Below are 14367 nucleotides of genomic sequence, written 5' to 3'. Positions count from 1 at the left end.
CTCTTGGGTTGGATACAAGTGAGCGGACTGGGGCTCATCCCATGGTTCCTAGATCCAGCACTGTTCCCATAGACCTTTTGCTGCAACATTCTGACCTTACCTTTATTCACTTGTATTTTTATTAATAACAGTGACACTACCACTTGTTTGAGCACCTGCTATGTGCATCTAGTGCTGGCCTAGCCCTCGTTAGATATATTGTTATAATCCTCATGACACCCTAAAAAATCCCATTATTATCTGTATTCTACAGATGAGGAAAGTGGGGCTCAGAGAGTTAAGGAACTTGTCCAAGTGGCCAGGCTGGAGTTAGACTCCTCTGGCCCTAGAGGCCATTCTCCTCTTGCTGGTCAAGACCCCCTCTCCCTTCCCTCCCTTGCCTTCTCCCTCCCACCTCTTCCTTTTCTCACTCACTCTGTATTCCTTCGCTCTGCTCACGTTTTGAGCTCACACTTGGTGAGGCAGGGACAGATATCCAAACACATGAAGCAGAGTCAGGAAGCCCATGGGGAGGCAGGCGGCAGAAATTCAGGGAGGGGGAGCAGGTGGGGCTCTCACCCCGGCACCAAGACAGCACAGAGTCAGGCGCTTGGGCCCCCAGGGAGGCTAAGGGTTGTTTCATCACAGAGAGGCACCCTGATCACATAGCCCTGTGATACATCTCACAAAAGTCTGCACTGCCCGGCTCCTGTACCTCCAAAGCTTCCAGAGCCTGAAACTGGTGATTCCCTTGCGGCTGTCCTCTGAAATGACAGTGATCCCTGGGCTGCCAGTCATCATCACAAGGTCGCCCTCCAGAGGACTGGAGACTGCCAGGACACACTGTACATCCCTGAAAACAAATCACATTCCACACCGAGGACACCATGGGAGGGTCCCTGAAGGCAATAGCATGCCTGTGCCCTGTCCTGGATTTTCTTCCAGGCTCAGAGGACAGTTGGAGCGCACACTTAGGAAAATTCCAACACCCTCAGTGGAGGTATCTGAGGAGGGATGTAATCTGTTAAGCTGTGTAGGAAAGGTTTTGTCTAGGGGAGAGGGAGAGCTGGAAGGCTGGCAGGGCCAGAAGACAGGTGTCATCTTGGAACTGAGTTGTAAGTTTTTGAAGGAGAGGAGGGGGATTGTCAGTCCTAGAGTTTGTCCTGGAAGTTGAGGCCTGTGTGTGATACTGTTGGATTCTAGAATGACAGAGACAGCACTAACTTGTCTGACAGAGAGGAGATGGGCTTAATGTAACTAAGAGAGAATGAACAAAGAACACCAAGGGACGTGAGGCAATTAGGAACTTAAGGTCAGTTGAGAAGGCTGCATTAGTTGCTGGGATGCCTGGCCCAAGATGGGTGTGAGATTGGAACAAGTGGCTTTTTGCAGGAGGACTCTTGGTGAAAACCCCAAAAGAGCCCAGCCTCAGCAGGATCATGACTGAGGAGGACATCCAGTTCTATGTGCAGCAGTTCAAGAAGTCTGGTTTCAGGTAAACAAAATGGTGCTCCAAACACAGAAGAGAGGTGGTCAGCAAAGAGGGACTGCTGTGTTCTCAGGGTGCAGGACAAGGCCCAGTTCCCCTCTACCACAGCCCCTGTGAATGCCTGGCCTGCCTCTGCTTAAATGCCTCCAGTGTCGGGAGTCTCACCATCTTACGATGCTCTACCTGCTCTGGTTCTCATTTCATTCTGCCTTATGCTTATGGGCCCCCTCAGAGCAGATGCTTTTAACCTTTTTTCAGTCATGACCCTGTGCGAATCAAATGTCAGCTCTGAGTTCTCTCTTCAGAAAAACACAGAAACTCAAAAGTTATATACATTTTTAGTTATATACATTTCTCTAACAGCTTTGTTGAGCTCTAGCTCACATACCATATAATTCACCCTCTGAAACTGTATAGTTCAGTGGGTTTTAGCTTGTTCATGGAGCTGTGCAGTCATCACCACATGCCATTTTAGGATGTTTTCATCACTCCAAAACAAAAGCCTGTTTCCTTTAGCAGCCAACCCTCCCCCACTTCCCTTCCACTCCCCGAGTCCTAGGCCATCACCAGTCTCTGTCTCCATGGATTTGCCTATTCTGGACATTCACATAAATGGAATACAGCACGTGGTCCTTTGTGCCTGGCTTCTTTCACTTAGCTGGTGTTCTCAGTGTTCGCCCATGTTGTAGCAGGTGTCAGTACTTCATTCCTTTTTCTCAGATCTGTTTTTATGCTGAAGTTCAGGGCCCCTGCTCTGGAACCACAAAGAATTGTTCCCTTTTCCTGCACAGTCCTTTGAATATTTAAATATTGCACATCTTTGAAGCTCATGGGTTCTTAAAGGACACTGCAGTTCACATTTCCATCCTCTCCCTTATGCCTCTCTCTTTACGAACCCAAGGACACAGAAAGAGCCAACTCTGGGCACTGTCCTGGTCAGCCCCTCTGGGAGCCCGTGCGGCAGCCTTGGCCTTGAATGCCTATGGCTGCTGCCCTTTAGCCCCGGTGCCTCCTGCACCACCACAACCTACAACTCTCCCCTAGGCTTTTTTTTTCTTTTTAACAGAGATAATTCAAGAGTCTCAGATTTGAGGACAGATTTGCTCTGGAAGGGAGCATAGAGACAATGTGGTCTCAGCCCCACCTCCTTGTTCAGGAAGGAAAATTAAGTCCCAAAAGGGCACATGGCTTGTCCTAGGTGTTCCCAGGGCCTGGAGCCATTGGGGGAACTCTGAGGACCCAAAAGCACCAACCCCAACCATGCCTGAGGACTGGGAGAGTGTTCTAGGTCCAGCTCCAGAGCCACCCTTACCTGTCCCAGGGAAGACACCTTTGCACCACCTCCCAATGTTCCATTTGGGGGAGACACATCTGTACCACTGCTTGATGTCCCTTTTCAGTGGATTTCCTGGGGCGGGGGTATGGCCTCTGGATGGTGAGGGTGCTAAACCAAGCCCCCCACCCTCTTACGCGACAGCCCTGGCATAACATGGAGGGTCCTGTGGGGCTAGCCTCCCTGTGACAGCCCTCTCCACGAACCAAACTCCATGTGCTATTGTGCGGGGCAACCGACGTAACTCCTGGGCTCTGTTCTTTTTCCCCTGCAGAAACTTTGTTCTTCCTGGAACTGGCTCTATACACAGCTGGTTCCTGGAGGGGTCTGCAGTAGTCATTGACTAAAAGCTTTCCTATTTTTATTCCCTGATGTGCCCCCACCAGGGGTCCCCTAAACTGGTATCGGAACATAGACAGGAACTGGAAGTGGGGCTGCAAAGGCACAGGACGGAAGGTGAGTGCTGGTCAGTGTTGCTCTCCTCCATGAACCCCCACTACCCCATCCCCACCCCAGGGCTTCCCATTGACCAATTGATAGGCCCTTGGTTCAGAGCTGGGGTGGACTGACTGACCTGCTGGCTTCCTCCTTTCTGTCCTTCCCCTCTGGGCTTTTGGAAGTGCCTCCACTCAAGGGTTTCCCCTTAAGACCTCTTTTGCTGATGCTGCTTTGGAATCTAGAGAGTGGCATTAGGGGCAGAGCAGGGGTCTGCCCAGGTTACTGCAGCACCGGTCTGGGAGGCCCAGGTCTCCTGGTAGTGCCCCAGCTCAGGGCAGAAGGTGGTCCAGGGTGACTCCCATATGTTACCAGGATCGTGGAGCTCCGGTTCACAGAAGGAGCATTAGGTGTTCTCAGAGAGATGGGGCTTAGCCTCCAGCTTTACCACATGACTAAGTCAGTCTATGTCTCAGTTTCCTCGTTTGTCAAGCAGAAGATGGTTTCCAGTCTCTGGGTCTGCAATGAGAGTAATGGGGTCCCCAGCTTACATTGAAAACATTCAATACCTAAGGGAAATTGTATTTTCGCAGTCCTCGGCTCACTCAGGAATATCCTCTGTCAGGCACTGTGCTAGACCGTGGAGATACCAGGCGAATTAAACATGAGTCCTGTGTCATGGGTTATTATGTCTGGAGGCAGTACAGCATAGAACATAGTGTTTAAGAGTAGGCTGGACAGCAGTTCAGCTTGGGATCTGATCCCTGTGTGACCTTGGGCAAGCCCTTTAACTATTCTGTTCTCTGTTGCTGCTTCTGTAATATGGAAATGACAAGAATAGAGCCTGCCTCATGGAGCTGTGTAAGGATAACATGGGTTAGTGCACATAAAATGCTTGGAACAATGCCTGGCACATAATAGTAGTTCAATTAACGCTCATTATCTTTATCATCACTAATCTGTGATTGACAAAAATTACAAAACTACAGCTTGATGGGCAAAATCTCTCAAAGTGTAGAGGGACAAAGTGACAAAGTCTTTGGGAAGGTTAACCCCGTGGTATTTAAGTTAACCCTCTTCTTTTGCAGTTACCTTTCAGATCTCCCTCCTCTCCACCTCTTCCCATGCCCCCACCACCAGTTTACATTTTGACGTGAAACATTCCAGAGTTTATACAGCCCCACAGCAGCCTCAGGATAACCTTCAGCAACAAAAGCACTTTTGAGTGTCCCCTGGTTCATCATTTGGAGGATGGGGTGCAATGAGAAGCACATGATTCTGCCTGTAGGTTAAAAAAAAAAAAAAGCAGACTTATTTTTTTAAAAAAATCTATCTCCATTGATTTCAGAGAGAGGAAGGGAGAGAGAGAAACATCAATTGTAAGAGAGTCGTCACTGATCGGCTGCCTCCTGCATGCGCCCAACTGGGGATTGAGCCTGCAACCCGGGCATGTGCCCTGACCAGGAATCGAACTGCAATCTCCTGGATCCTGGGTCGATGCTCAGCCGCTGAGCCACGCCTGGCTGGGCTGCAGATTCTTAATCAGGGACAAATTAAAGCTTTTTGAAAATTATAAAGGTAGAATGATAAAGAGAATAAATAAAGGCTTTCATGACCTCTCCATGTCCCATTGTCAGTAGATTAAAGGGAAGTCATTTTTGCTGCCTCTAATGTCACGTTGATAACAGTTGTGATCGACCTATTCACTTTCTAGAGTCTTGGCTGCCCTTTTTAAGCATCCGTTTAACTCAAAAAAAGGAATATTGACCTCCATTCAAGGGCATCTTTCTTTGTGGTGCCATCCCTCGGAGTGGGCCAGCCGGCATTCTTACTCAGACACACACACAAACCCGTCGGTCACTACACTGCCAAGTTCATCTGCATTAGAAAACCCAGTCTCTCCCTCTTTTACTTTCACACAAAACACTTCACTTCTGACACTTGTCACGGAATGTGTGAGGGCTTTTTCCCCAGCAAGCAGTTCTCTGCAATGTCAACTAGTGTCCTGTACTTAACTTGGTTTATGACACTACCTGAAGAGAACATCAGAACCCACACATTAAGGACTCAGTCCTACAAGACTCACACGCACACACACTTCAGACACCAGCCGCTCTGTGCCAGGACCCGGAGGCAAAGACCAATATGTGTATTTCTACTCTCTCACATCACTCCTCTAGATCTCCAGCAAGAGTGATGCCTCCCTCATGCAAAGCATGCCAGCAAGAGCCAGGGGGCCATGGCAGCGCTGCTGGGGGTCCTTTGCAGGGTTAGCAGTGGAGGAAGCCACATAGCATGAAAACGAAGCCTATCTCCTTGCCCCAGGGGAGGGACGACCTAAATTGTGGAAGGTGTGAGAAGGGGACATCTTTCTCCCTCTTGGGCCGCACCTACTTCCTGTCACCCCTTCCCCAGATCCTGATTCCAGCTCTGATGATAACTGCAGAGAAGGACCTTGTGCTTACTCCTGAGCTGTCCAAGCATATGGAAGACTGGGTAAGGATGGTGCTGCCGTGAGACCATTGGTGCTTCCTGGGAGAGGGCAGGTGTCCCAGAGGAAAGATGGCAGCTGAGGACAGAGTGGGATATTCGGTTGAACCACTTGCTGGTCAGGGAGCTTCATCAGTAGCATCACTGTCACCTCTTAGGAACAACAACCATGACTGATGCTTCCTTTTTCTTGCACTGATGTACTCTCTCATTCATCCACTCGCTCATTCAGTCGTTTATTCATTCCATGGGCTTTTACTGTGCACTTAAATGTGTTGGAACTGTGCTAGATACTGAGAAGGTTAAGATGAGTAAGATACGCACCCCGCCCTGTAGGAGCTCATTGTCTGCAGTTAATTCCGTACTCAGTGCAGGCAGGGAGAGAGAACCAGGGAGGAGACAGAGGTTTGAGAGGCGAGGAGCATGCATGCTCGAGAATGGCAGGAGCCTGATGAGCCCTCTGGGCCAGGCTGGGCTGTGTGGGCCCATGGACCTGAGAGGCACTGAAGGGGAGTGATAGGCATCAGACCTGGATTGGAGCTCACTGTTCAAAGTGTGGAGGTCGGTCGTGATTGGGGAGGCTGCAGGTTGGGTGACTGTGGGCTAGCTAGCTGCTGAGAGCGGCCTGTCTGCACTTGGCTATGGCTTTGTTAGCAGCATCAGGCACAGCGGGAAGGATGTGTTTGGGGATGCTGCCGTGATGTGGGCTCTGGATCCAGCCAAGGAAGGTGCTGCAGAAAGCTGTGAGCCCATGGGCCTCAGTTCTCTGGCTCTAACCCTAGAAGGTTTCTGTGGAAATTCAAGATCATCAGCTGGTCCTTTCCATCCCCTTGTAACTGACCGCTAACCTCAGTGAACTGGCTAAGACCTAATGATTCTGAAGGGAGACAGTTGTGATGAATACAAATCAGCCCTGAATTTGAATCTCAGCTCAGCCACTCTGTGTGGCCTTGGGTAGGTTACCTAACCTCTCTGAGCTTTCCTATTACCACACAGGATTATGGGTTAGCTTAAATAAGGCAATGCATGTAGAGCACCTGGTACATAGTAGTTGCTCAATAAATGGTCATTTCTAAACAATGCAGAGTTTTGGGGGGAGGGGGACTATGAGGAGCAGGGAGGAAGGTACCTCCTTACAGGAGTCTCCGTTACACATTGCACTAACCTGAAACAAGACCCACTTGCATTCTGCCATGTACTTTGCTGGATGGTGTTTTCTTCCAGATCCCCCACCTGAAAAGGGGACACATTAAGGACTGTGGACACTGGACACAGATAGACAAGTAAGGAGATGGGGGCCCCTGGGTTGGGGACATCGGGACTTCCTGTTCAGTAAAGGCCTCCCTGGGTTAACTGTTCACTTTGTGTGAGGCGGGAGGGTACAGACAGGTGTGAATTGCCTTTCATTTCCTTTCCAGGCCCACCGAGTTGAATCAGATCCTCCTTCAGTGGCTGGAAACTGATGCCAGGAGCCCGCCAGCAGTCTCGAAGCTTTAGGGTTCGACGTGTGCCGGCCCCCAGCAGGTACTCCAACCCCTTCGTCTGCTGGGCTGCTGCTCTTGGCACCAAGATGGGCCTTACCCGCATCTCTCAGAACCAGTAGCCTTGTTCCAAAGGGTGATTTTCTTTAAATAAGTGGGTAAAATTTGACATAATTTCAGATACAGGGAAAAGTTAATTCTCTGGATATAAATGCATCAGTTTGTCCCAAAGGATGATTAGTGTTCTGTAAGAAGAAAAAAATGAGGTGACCAGGGGTGATTTCTCTCCGACTAATCAATTCATAGTTTTGCAGCAAAATCAGCAGTTAATTTTGAAGCATTTCCAGAGATTGGAACTTTCGTTCAATAAAGCTGAACAACTGTGATACCACCATTGTTGGGAGAAAGGTTAATTGTTCTAAGAACTTCCCTCTAACCTCACCCAGAAACCATGTCCCACTGGTTTTGTCTTCTGGCATTGTCGCCTGTTTCGGATCCCCTTCATCTCCTGCCCAGAGTCCTGCCACAGCAGCTTCTGACTGGTCTCCCGCACAGGATCTGGTCTGAATGTTGCAGGGCCTCCCTGCTGCACCCCCCCCCCCCACACACACACAAAACCCATGCACTGCCTGGCCCCTCTCCCCTAGCCTGACCCTGATCACTCCCTGGTACCTAACTGCCCTCCAGCATCACTGATCCTGATCCCCCTGACCTCCCCCTGAGCTAGTGGGTCCTTTAGCTTGCAGTGTACCCACCTGCCACCTCCTCCACCAAGTCCCCAGGCTGAGTCATGTGCCCTTTCTCTCTGTCCCCCTAGCATGGTATACTCTCATTCAGGTGCACACCTCCCTTGCTGCACCTCCCGCAGGGAAAGCTTGGGGTGGTGGTCCCTCCAAGCTGAATTATGATTTATGATGAGTATGAATTAACCACGCAAAATGGATGTGTGTGTCCATGTGTGTGTTGAAAGCAAGGGGAAGGTCAGAAGTGTTCACAGCTGTCATTAAGTACCCTGTGTTCCTGGAGCCTTACATATACTTACATTCCCATTTAACAGATGGGAAAATTGTGATTCAGATACCTTGCCCGAGGTCACTTGGCTAGCTAGAGACGGAGCCTAGATTCAGACGCATACTATCGGGTACCAAAGGCTGAGCTCCTATCAATAATCTCCTTTCCAAGTCTGTAGTCAGATTGCCAAGATCAAGCCCCTGGCCTGCCACTTACCACTGTGTGACCTCGAGAAAGGGTTTCCTGTGCTTCATTTTCCTGACCTATAAAAAGGGGACATTAAATGCACCAAACTCGTGGGTGGTTATGAGTATTAAATGAGTTACTATATGCAGGGCCCTTGGCATAGTGGAAGTGCTATAGAAGTATTAGCTATAAGATCTCTAGTATATCTTAGGACAAGGCCTATAAGTCCTTTAAATTTCCAGCCGCACCGCCACCACCTGGTTCCCTTTGTATCGGAGAATTAAAGCGCTCATTTAAAAGGCAAATATGTGACCTGGGGAATGACTACACAAGCCAGATAACATTGTTTTACTAACTTTTTAAATAATATGTCCAGACCCTGGCTGGCTAGCTCAGTTGGTTAGAACATCATCCCAATATGCCAAGGTTGCAGGTTTGAAACCCAGTCAAGGCTCATGCAGGAAACAACCGAGGGCCCTGGCGGGAGTGAGTCAGTCGCTGGGAGTTGTGCTGTGCACTGAAAGGTTGCCGGTCAGGGCAGTATGCCTGGGTTGCAGGCTCAATCCCCAGTATGGGACTTGCAAGAAGCAACCGATTGAGGTCTCCCTATCATCAATGTTTCTCCTTCTCTAATATCAATAAAAACATTTTTTTAAAAAAGAAACAACCAGTGAGTACATAAATAGGTGAAACAACAAAGTGATGTTTCTCTATCTCCTCTCCTCCCTCCCTCTCTCTCAAATCAATTAAAGTAAATGTAACATGTCCAGACTTACTTGTAAGGGAGCAATTGGAGGAGAGGAAAGAGGAATCTTAGAACATCCTTCTTTAGACAAAGCACAAGTAAGCAATCCAGTTTGCCCTGATTATCTCAGTTTCAAATATTCTATCCAGCAATCCCCATAAACCATCAAAAATGCCTCAGAAATTCTACTCTTTGGCCAGATAAGGGTCACATGAGTCAAGTCCATGGCACTGCAACAAAAACATCACCAATCGTACAATACTGAGGGCCATAAAGGATGCTGGCCTGGAGAAGATCTTTAGGTTGTTCAAGAAACACTAGGAACGTCCAGAGTTGATTTTCCCCGTTGGCTTTGGGGGGCTTCAGGCCACATCACTGCTGCAGTTGTGGTGGCAAAGGGGACACGGATGATTTTCAGATGCCATTTTAAGTACTACTTGCTAAAAATGTGTTCAAATTGATTTAATGATAAAGTGTTACTTTTGTTTCACGACTACAAAAGGCATAAATAACAAATGCATTCACCTCTGTGGAGGAAAGTAGCCTTTTTGGAGCGAGGCATGGCAGACCCATGTTCTCTCCTATCCCCACACACCAGTGGGGTCACAGAGCTCCTCAGGAGGAGCCGAGTTCACGCACAAGTTCGGACCCCACACTTAGTGGCTGCCAACTAGCAGTGCCCGAGGTTTCCAGGAGAAATGTCTTCTAAAAGTGAATCTGTTAGAATAGATGGGATGAAAAGCGATTTCTGTCTCGGGGTATAATGAACCCATGGTTTCAGGCCTTGAAGTGATTCTAAGTGAGTGTGCACGTTGTTCACACAGAAATACCAGGAGCACAAATTAAAAGCAAACTGATTAAAAGACAGAGGCCAGAAGCTCAAAGGTTTTTGCAACAAGAATTGGGTGGGAAAAACCATACTTTGCTGTTCCAAGGAATCCAGCCTACCACGCATAAGCAAATGTTTTCAACTTAGCAATTGTGGAAGTTTCTCCCAAGGGATGGCTACTGCACCCAATTGTTAGTTGCCTCCCCTTTAGACTGCAGGGCCCTTGGGACCAGAGCCTGCCTGTCTAGGTGACTCATCCTTGATCCTAACCCAGCACTGCCTGGCATTTTGGAGGTGCTCATTAGATGTTTGCTGAATAAGTGAGAGAATGAAAGCATACATGAATAGGAAAGTGAGTTAGTTCCAATTCTTGATTTTGATGTCCTACTGGGGGAGATGGGTGCCAATTGTGTGATTTTTTCACTATTCCAAGCCTTGGTGGATCTCTCATTAAGATCTCGGGCATGTCTGCTGACGCGTTCATTAGGAGATGACATCCAGATTCCAGACATCTACGGATCATCATTCGGATTCATGGGATAAACTGCAATGTACATCAGTGGTTTCTGCTGCAAGAGAACACAAATGCAATTGTTATTTTAATAACAAAGTTGAAGTATTTACAATTACTATAGCTGTCCACAGTTTCATGTTTATAAGTATGAGTGGAATCACTTTGTCAGTTCACCTAAATACATGTTGTCATATAGGGTTAAGTGTACAGCTCAGTGTCATTAAGTATGTCCACATTGCTGTGTAACCATCGCCGCCATCCGTCTCCAGAACCTTTTCATCTCCCCCAAAAGCAACTCTATATCCATTAAACAGCAATTCTCCATTCTCCTCCCACCACCCCCTGGCAACCCCCATGCTGTGCTCTGTCTCTGAATTTGGCTAGTGTAGCTACTTCATATAGGTGGAATAATACAGCAGCTGCCTTTTTGTAACTGGCTTATTTCAGTTAGTGTAAGATCCCCAAGGCTCCTCATGTTGCAGCACGTGCCAGAATTTCTTTTAAAAACTGAATATTGTTCCGTTGTGTGTATATGCCACATCTCTATTCAGTCATGTTGGTTGACACGGATTGCTTCCGCCTTTTGTGGCTGTGAATAACGTTGCTGTGGATATGGGTGTGCAAGTCTCTCTCCGAGTCCCTGCTTTTAGTTCTGGGTGTAAACCCAGAAATGGAATGGCTAGATCATGTGGTAGCCCAATGTCTAACTTTTTGAGGGACCACCATACTGTTTTTCATAGTAGCTGCACCAATGTACATTCCCACCAGCAATACAAAGGGTTTCAATCTCTACATCATCTCCAATACTTGCTATTTTTTTTTTTTTAATCTTCACCCAAGGATATTTTTTCCATTGCTTTTCAGAGAGAGTGGAAGCGGGGAGAGAGAAACATCGATGTGAGAGACACACATCGATTGGTTGCCTCCCACACGCTCTCCAACCCTGGGCCGGGGATCGAGCCTGCAACCGAGGTAGGTGCCCTTGGCCAAAATCAAACCCAGGACCCTTCAGTCTGTGGGCCGACTCTCTAACCACGGAGCCGAACAGGCTAGGACTGTTTTTGTTTCTTAATACTAGCCATCCTGATGGGTATCAGTGGCCTCTTGTGGTTTTAATTTTCATTTCCTTTATACTTTGTAATGTTGGACATCTTTTCCTCTGCTTATAGGCCATTTGCATATCTTGAATGTCTATTTGAGTTCCTTGCCCACTTTTAAATGTGGTTTTTTGGTGGTTGAGTTGTAGGACTTTTTAATATATCATGGATATTAATCCCTTATAAGATACATGATTTGCAAATATTTTCTCCCATTCTACATGTTGTAAGCTCATGTTTTAATCAATTAAAAACTAACTTCCATGTTCAGAGGGTCTAGGTTAGGACCTAGACTCTGCTTCTCTTGCAATTCATCACTGTTTTCCGTGATGTTAGTGCCAAGACGGAAGGGCAGAACAGCACTGGAGACCCTGTGTGACTATGTGACTTGTGTCAGAATTTGGAAGACAGAAACAATTCTTTGTTTATGCAATTCAAAGTAAGAAAATTCCAGAGAAAGCCCAAAACAGTGGTCTTAGTTGCCATTTGAATAGATTAAGGGGTAGACATTTGGTCATTGCCTCCATCAGTTTTCCTGGATTCAGATGGAAAAAACTGTGAGGCCGGGGATATTGTAGACAGTGCTGTGAGGGAGGGAAAACCTTTGCTCTCTAGGCTCTTTCAGCCGGCCTAATAGTCAAACAGACACGAGACAGATTAACAAGAGACAGTAACAAATGCAATACATGCGTATGTCGGAGAACCCCGCATGCTGGGGAGAGTCAGAGACCCCACCTGCAGGAGAGGTTCCAAGACAGAAAGGGAAAGTGGGCACATAAGACATCCCAAGCTGACGATGACCTTGGAGCTTCAGAGGGGAGGAAGGCCTCTGAAGGACGAGTCGAAGAGCAGCTGTTCAGTAATTAGAGGTTTGCTCTGCCATGTTGATAGATCATAAAACATTCTCTCTGATCATTTCTCATTCCAGGCAAGGCCCATTTCTTTATTTTTTATCTTAGAGAGAGGAACATCGATTTGTTGTCCCACTTATTTCTGCATTCATTGGTTGCTTCTTGTATGTGCCCTGACCCTGACCCTGACCCTGACCCGTGGATCAAACCCGCAACCTTGGCTTAGGGGCTTATGACGCTCTCAGCAACTGAGCTGCCTGGCCAGGGCCGCCCTAGTCATGTTTTAAAGAGAACGAGCTGGCTGAGTGGGACAGGGAAGCAAGATCTGCAGATCAGAAATCGATAGGCACGTCCAAATGTTCCCCGCGTTTCAAAGAAATGAGTTGAGTTACCAGATACAAATTGTACATGAAGCTCATCCTCACTGATTCACAAGTACAGGAGGGGAAGAGATTAAAAAAAACAAGCTTCAGTGACCATTGAAACGGTAACATCCATTTCCCTTGCCGACAACTGTGTGAAAAAAGTTAAGACTCAGCAATTATTGAACAAGCTGAGTCCTTCAGACAAGAAGAAAGAAGCCATAAAACATCCATCTCAACCGCGGGACGGTGGCACCGCAGATTGAATTAACTGTTACACATCGTTTTTGCTGATTTGTATATTTCTTTTCATGTAATTTTATTTTCTTCAATAAAGGCAATTTATAAAATTGATGTGACTGGCGGGAGTGGGGGAGGAAGCGTCCCATCCAAGGGCAATAGTTCAGGGTCAAGAAAGAGAACCTGGTGTGTGGCTCCAGGCTCTGGGAATCTCAGCAGAGGAGGGAAGGGCCCCTCCCAGGCCCACCCACACCCTGGAACCAGCTTCCGTGATGTCCCAGGGCAGACTGCATTCCCCAAAAGGAGAAAACCTGGGTCAGGCTGTCCTTGAAAGGGGCATTTGTGGATGCAAACAGGATATTTGGGGTGGCAGATTCTGCCCCCCTCAGTATATTCACCCCCAAGTCTGATGAGTGAACCTACGCAGATTTCAGCTGCAGAGGCACACGCCGAGAGGCCCCGACATTCAGATCCCCAGTGGGTTCCCTGTGTCACAGCCTCCCCTGACCTGTGGTCTGAAGGATCCAGTTTCCAGGCTGAAGGGTCCTTTGGCTCCAGAATGCCTAGAGCTGGAATCGGAGCTCAGGCAGCTTCCAGCAACCGAGCAGCCACCCTTTGAATCCCGAGCTTCCAGTTTGCGGCCCTGGGGCAGGGGGCAGGCCTGAGCTGCCGTTTGTCTGCTCTTTTGCTGTGTGAGCTTGGGGAAGTTACTTTACCTCTCTGAGCCTGTTTCTGCTCCTGAAAATGGTAGTCATATTACCTATTTTGTGGCATTATTGTAAGGCCTGCATAAGCTATGATTTATGGAGGATCCCAGCACAGTGCTCATCACAGACAGTATCCAACAAATGGGGGTCTTACCCCCAGGACTCCTGCTGTGGCCCAGAGGCCAGGAAGGACTCTCCCAGATGTGCCCCTTTCATCAGGAGAAATGTGGGAAAGCTGAAGGCCACTTCCAAATCTTTGGGCCAGGAGGCCAGCTCATGCAGCCCCTTTCCTGACCACCCTCCTCAGCCAAGTACACCTTCTACTGGTCCCTCAGACAGGTGCTGGAACCGAGGCAGGAGCCCCAAGTCCTGCTTTCTCAGGCTTCCCCCTGACCTCATCCCTAGTGTGAGCACGAGGAGGTGAGGAGAACCCCTGGAGAGTTGCCTGATGTGGCTGCAGGGAGGATGAGTGTGATGGAAGGCAGAAGGGGAAGCTGAGAGGGCAGAGTGGCTGTGAACGGACCGGACCAGAGGGGCCTGGGCACCAAGGCCATTCCCAGGCTGTGCTGGCCTACGCCGCTGTGACTTACTGACGGGGGGCTACTGCAGGCCGCCGTT

The 14367-nt window shown here is 48.3% G+C and overlaps 1 protein-coding gene across 2 annotated transcripts in view; it reads left to right on the top strand.

Moving 5' to 3' along the window:
- Window positions 1–7601, top strand: part of EPHX2 (epoxide hydrolase 2) — a 46122-nt gene extending 38521 nt beyond the window's left edge. For both annotated transcript variants that reach the window (XM_081135094.1, XM_081135095.1), the window contains 5 exons: window positions 1372–1474; window positions 3188–3257; window positions 5652–5732; window positions 6951–7009; window positions 7145–7601. In XM_081135094.1, coding sequence (XP_080991220.1) covers window positions 1372–1474; window positions 3188–3257; window positions 5652–5732; window positions 6951–7009; window positions 7145–7223 — 392 coding nt within the window. In that variant the 3' untranslated portion in view covers window positions 7224–7601. The remainder of the gene's footprint in view (window positions 1–1371; window positions 1475–3187; window positions 3258–5651; window positions 5733–6950; window positions 7010–7144) is intronic.
- Window positions 7602–14367: the final 6766 nt, after the last annotated feature.

This window comes from Miniopterus schreibersii (genome assembly GCF_964146895.1).
Source record: "Miniopterus schreibersii genome assembly, chromosome: 4".
In the NCBI taxonomy this organism is placed as follows: Eukaryota; Metazoa; Chordata; class Mammalia; order Chiroptera; family Miniopteridae; genus Miniopterus; species Miniopterus schreibersii.
The sequence above is the reverse complement of the archived record's forward strand: the minus strand, read 5'-3'. Positions and strand labels throughout refer to the sequence as shown.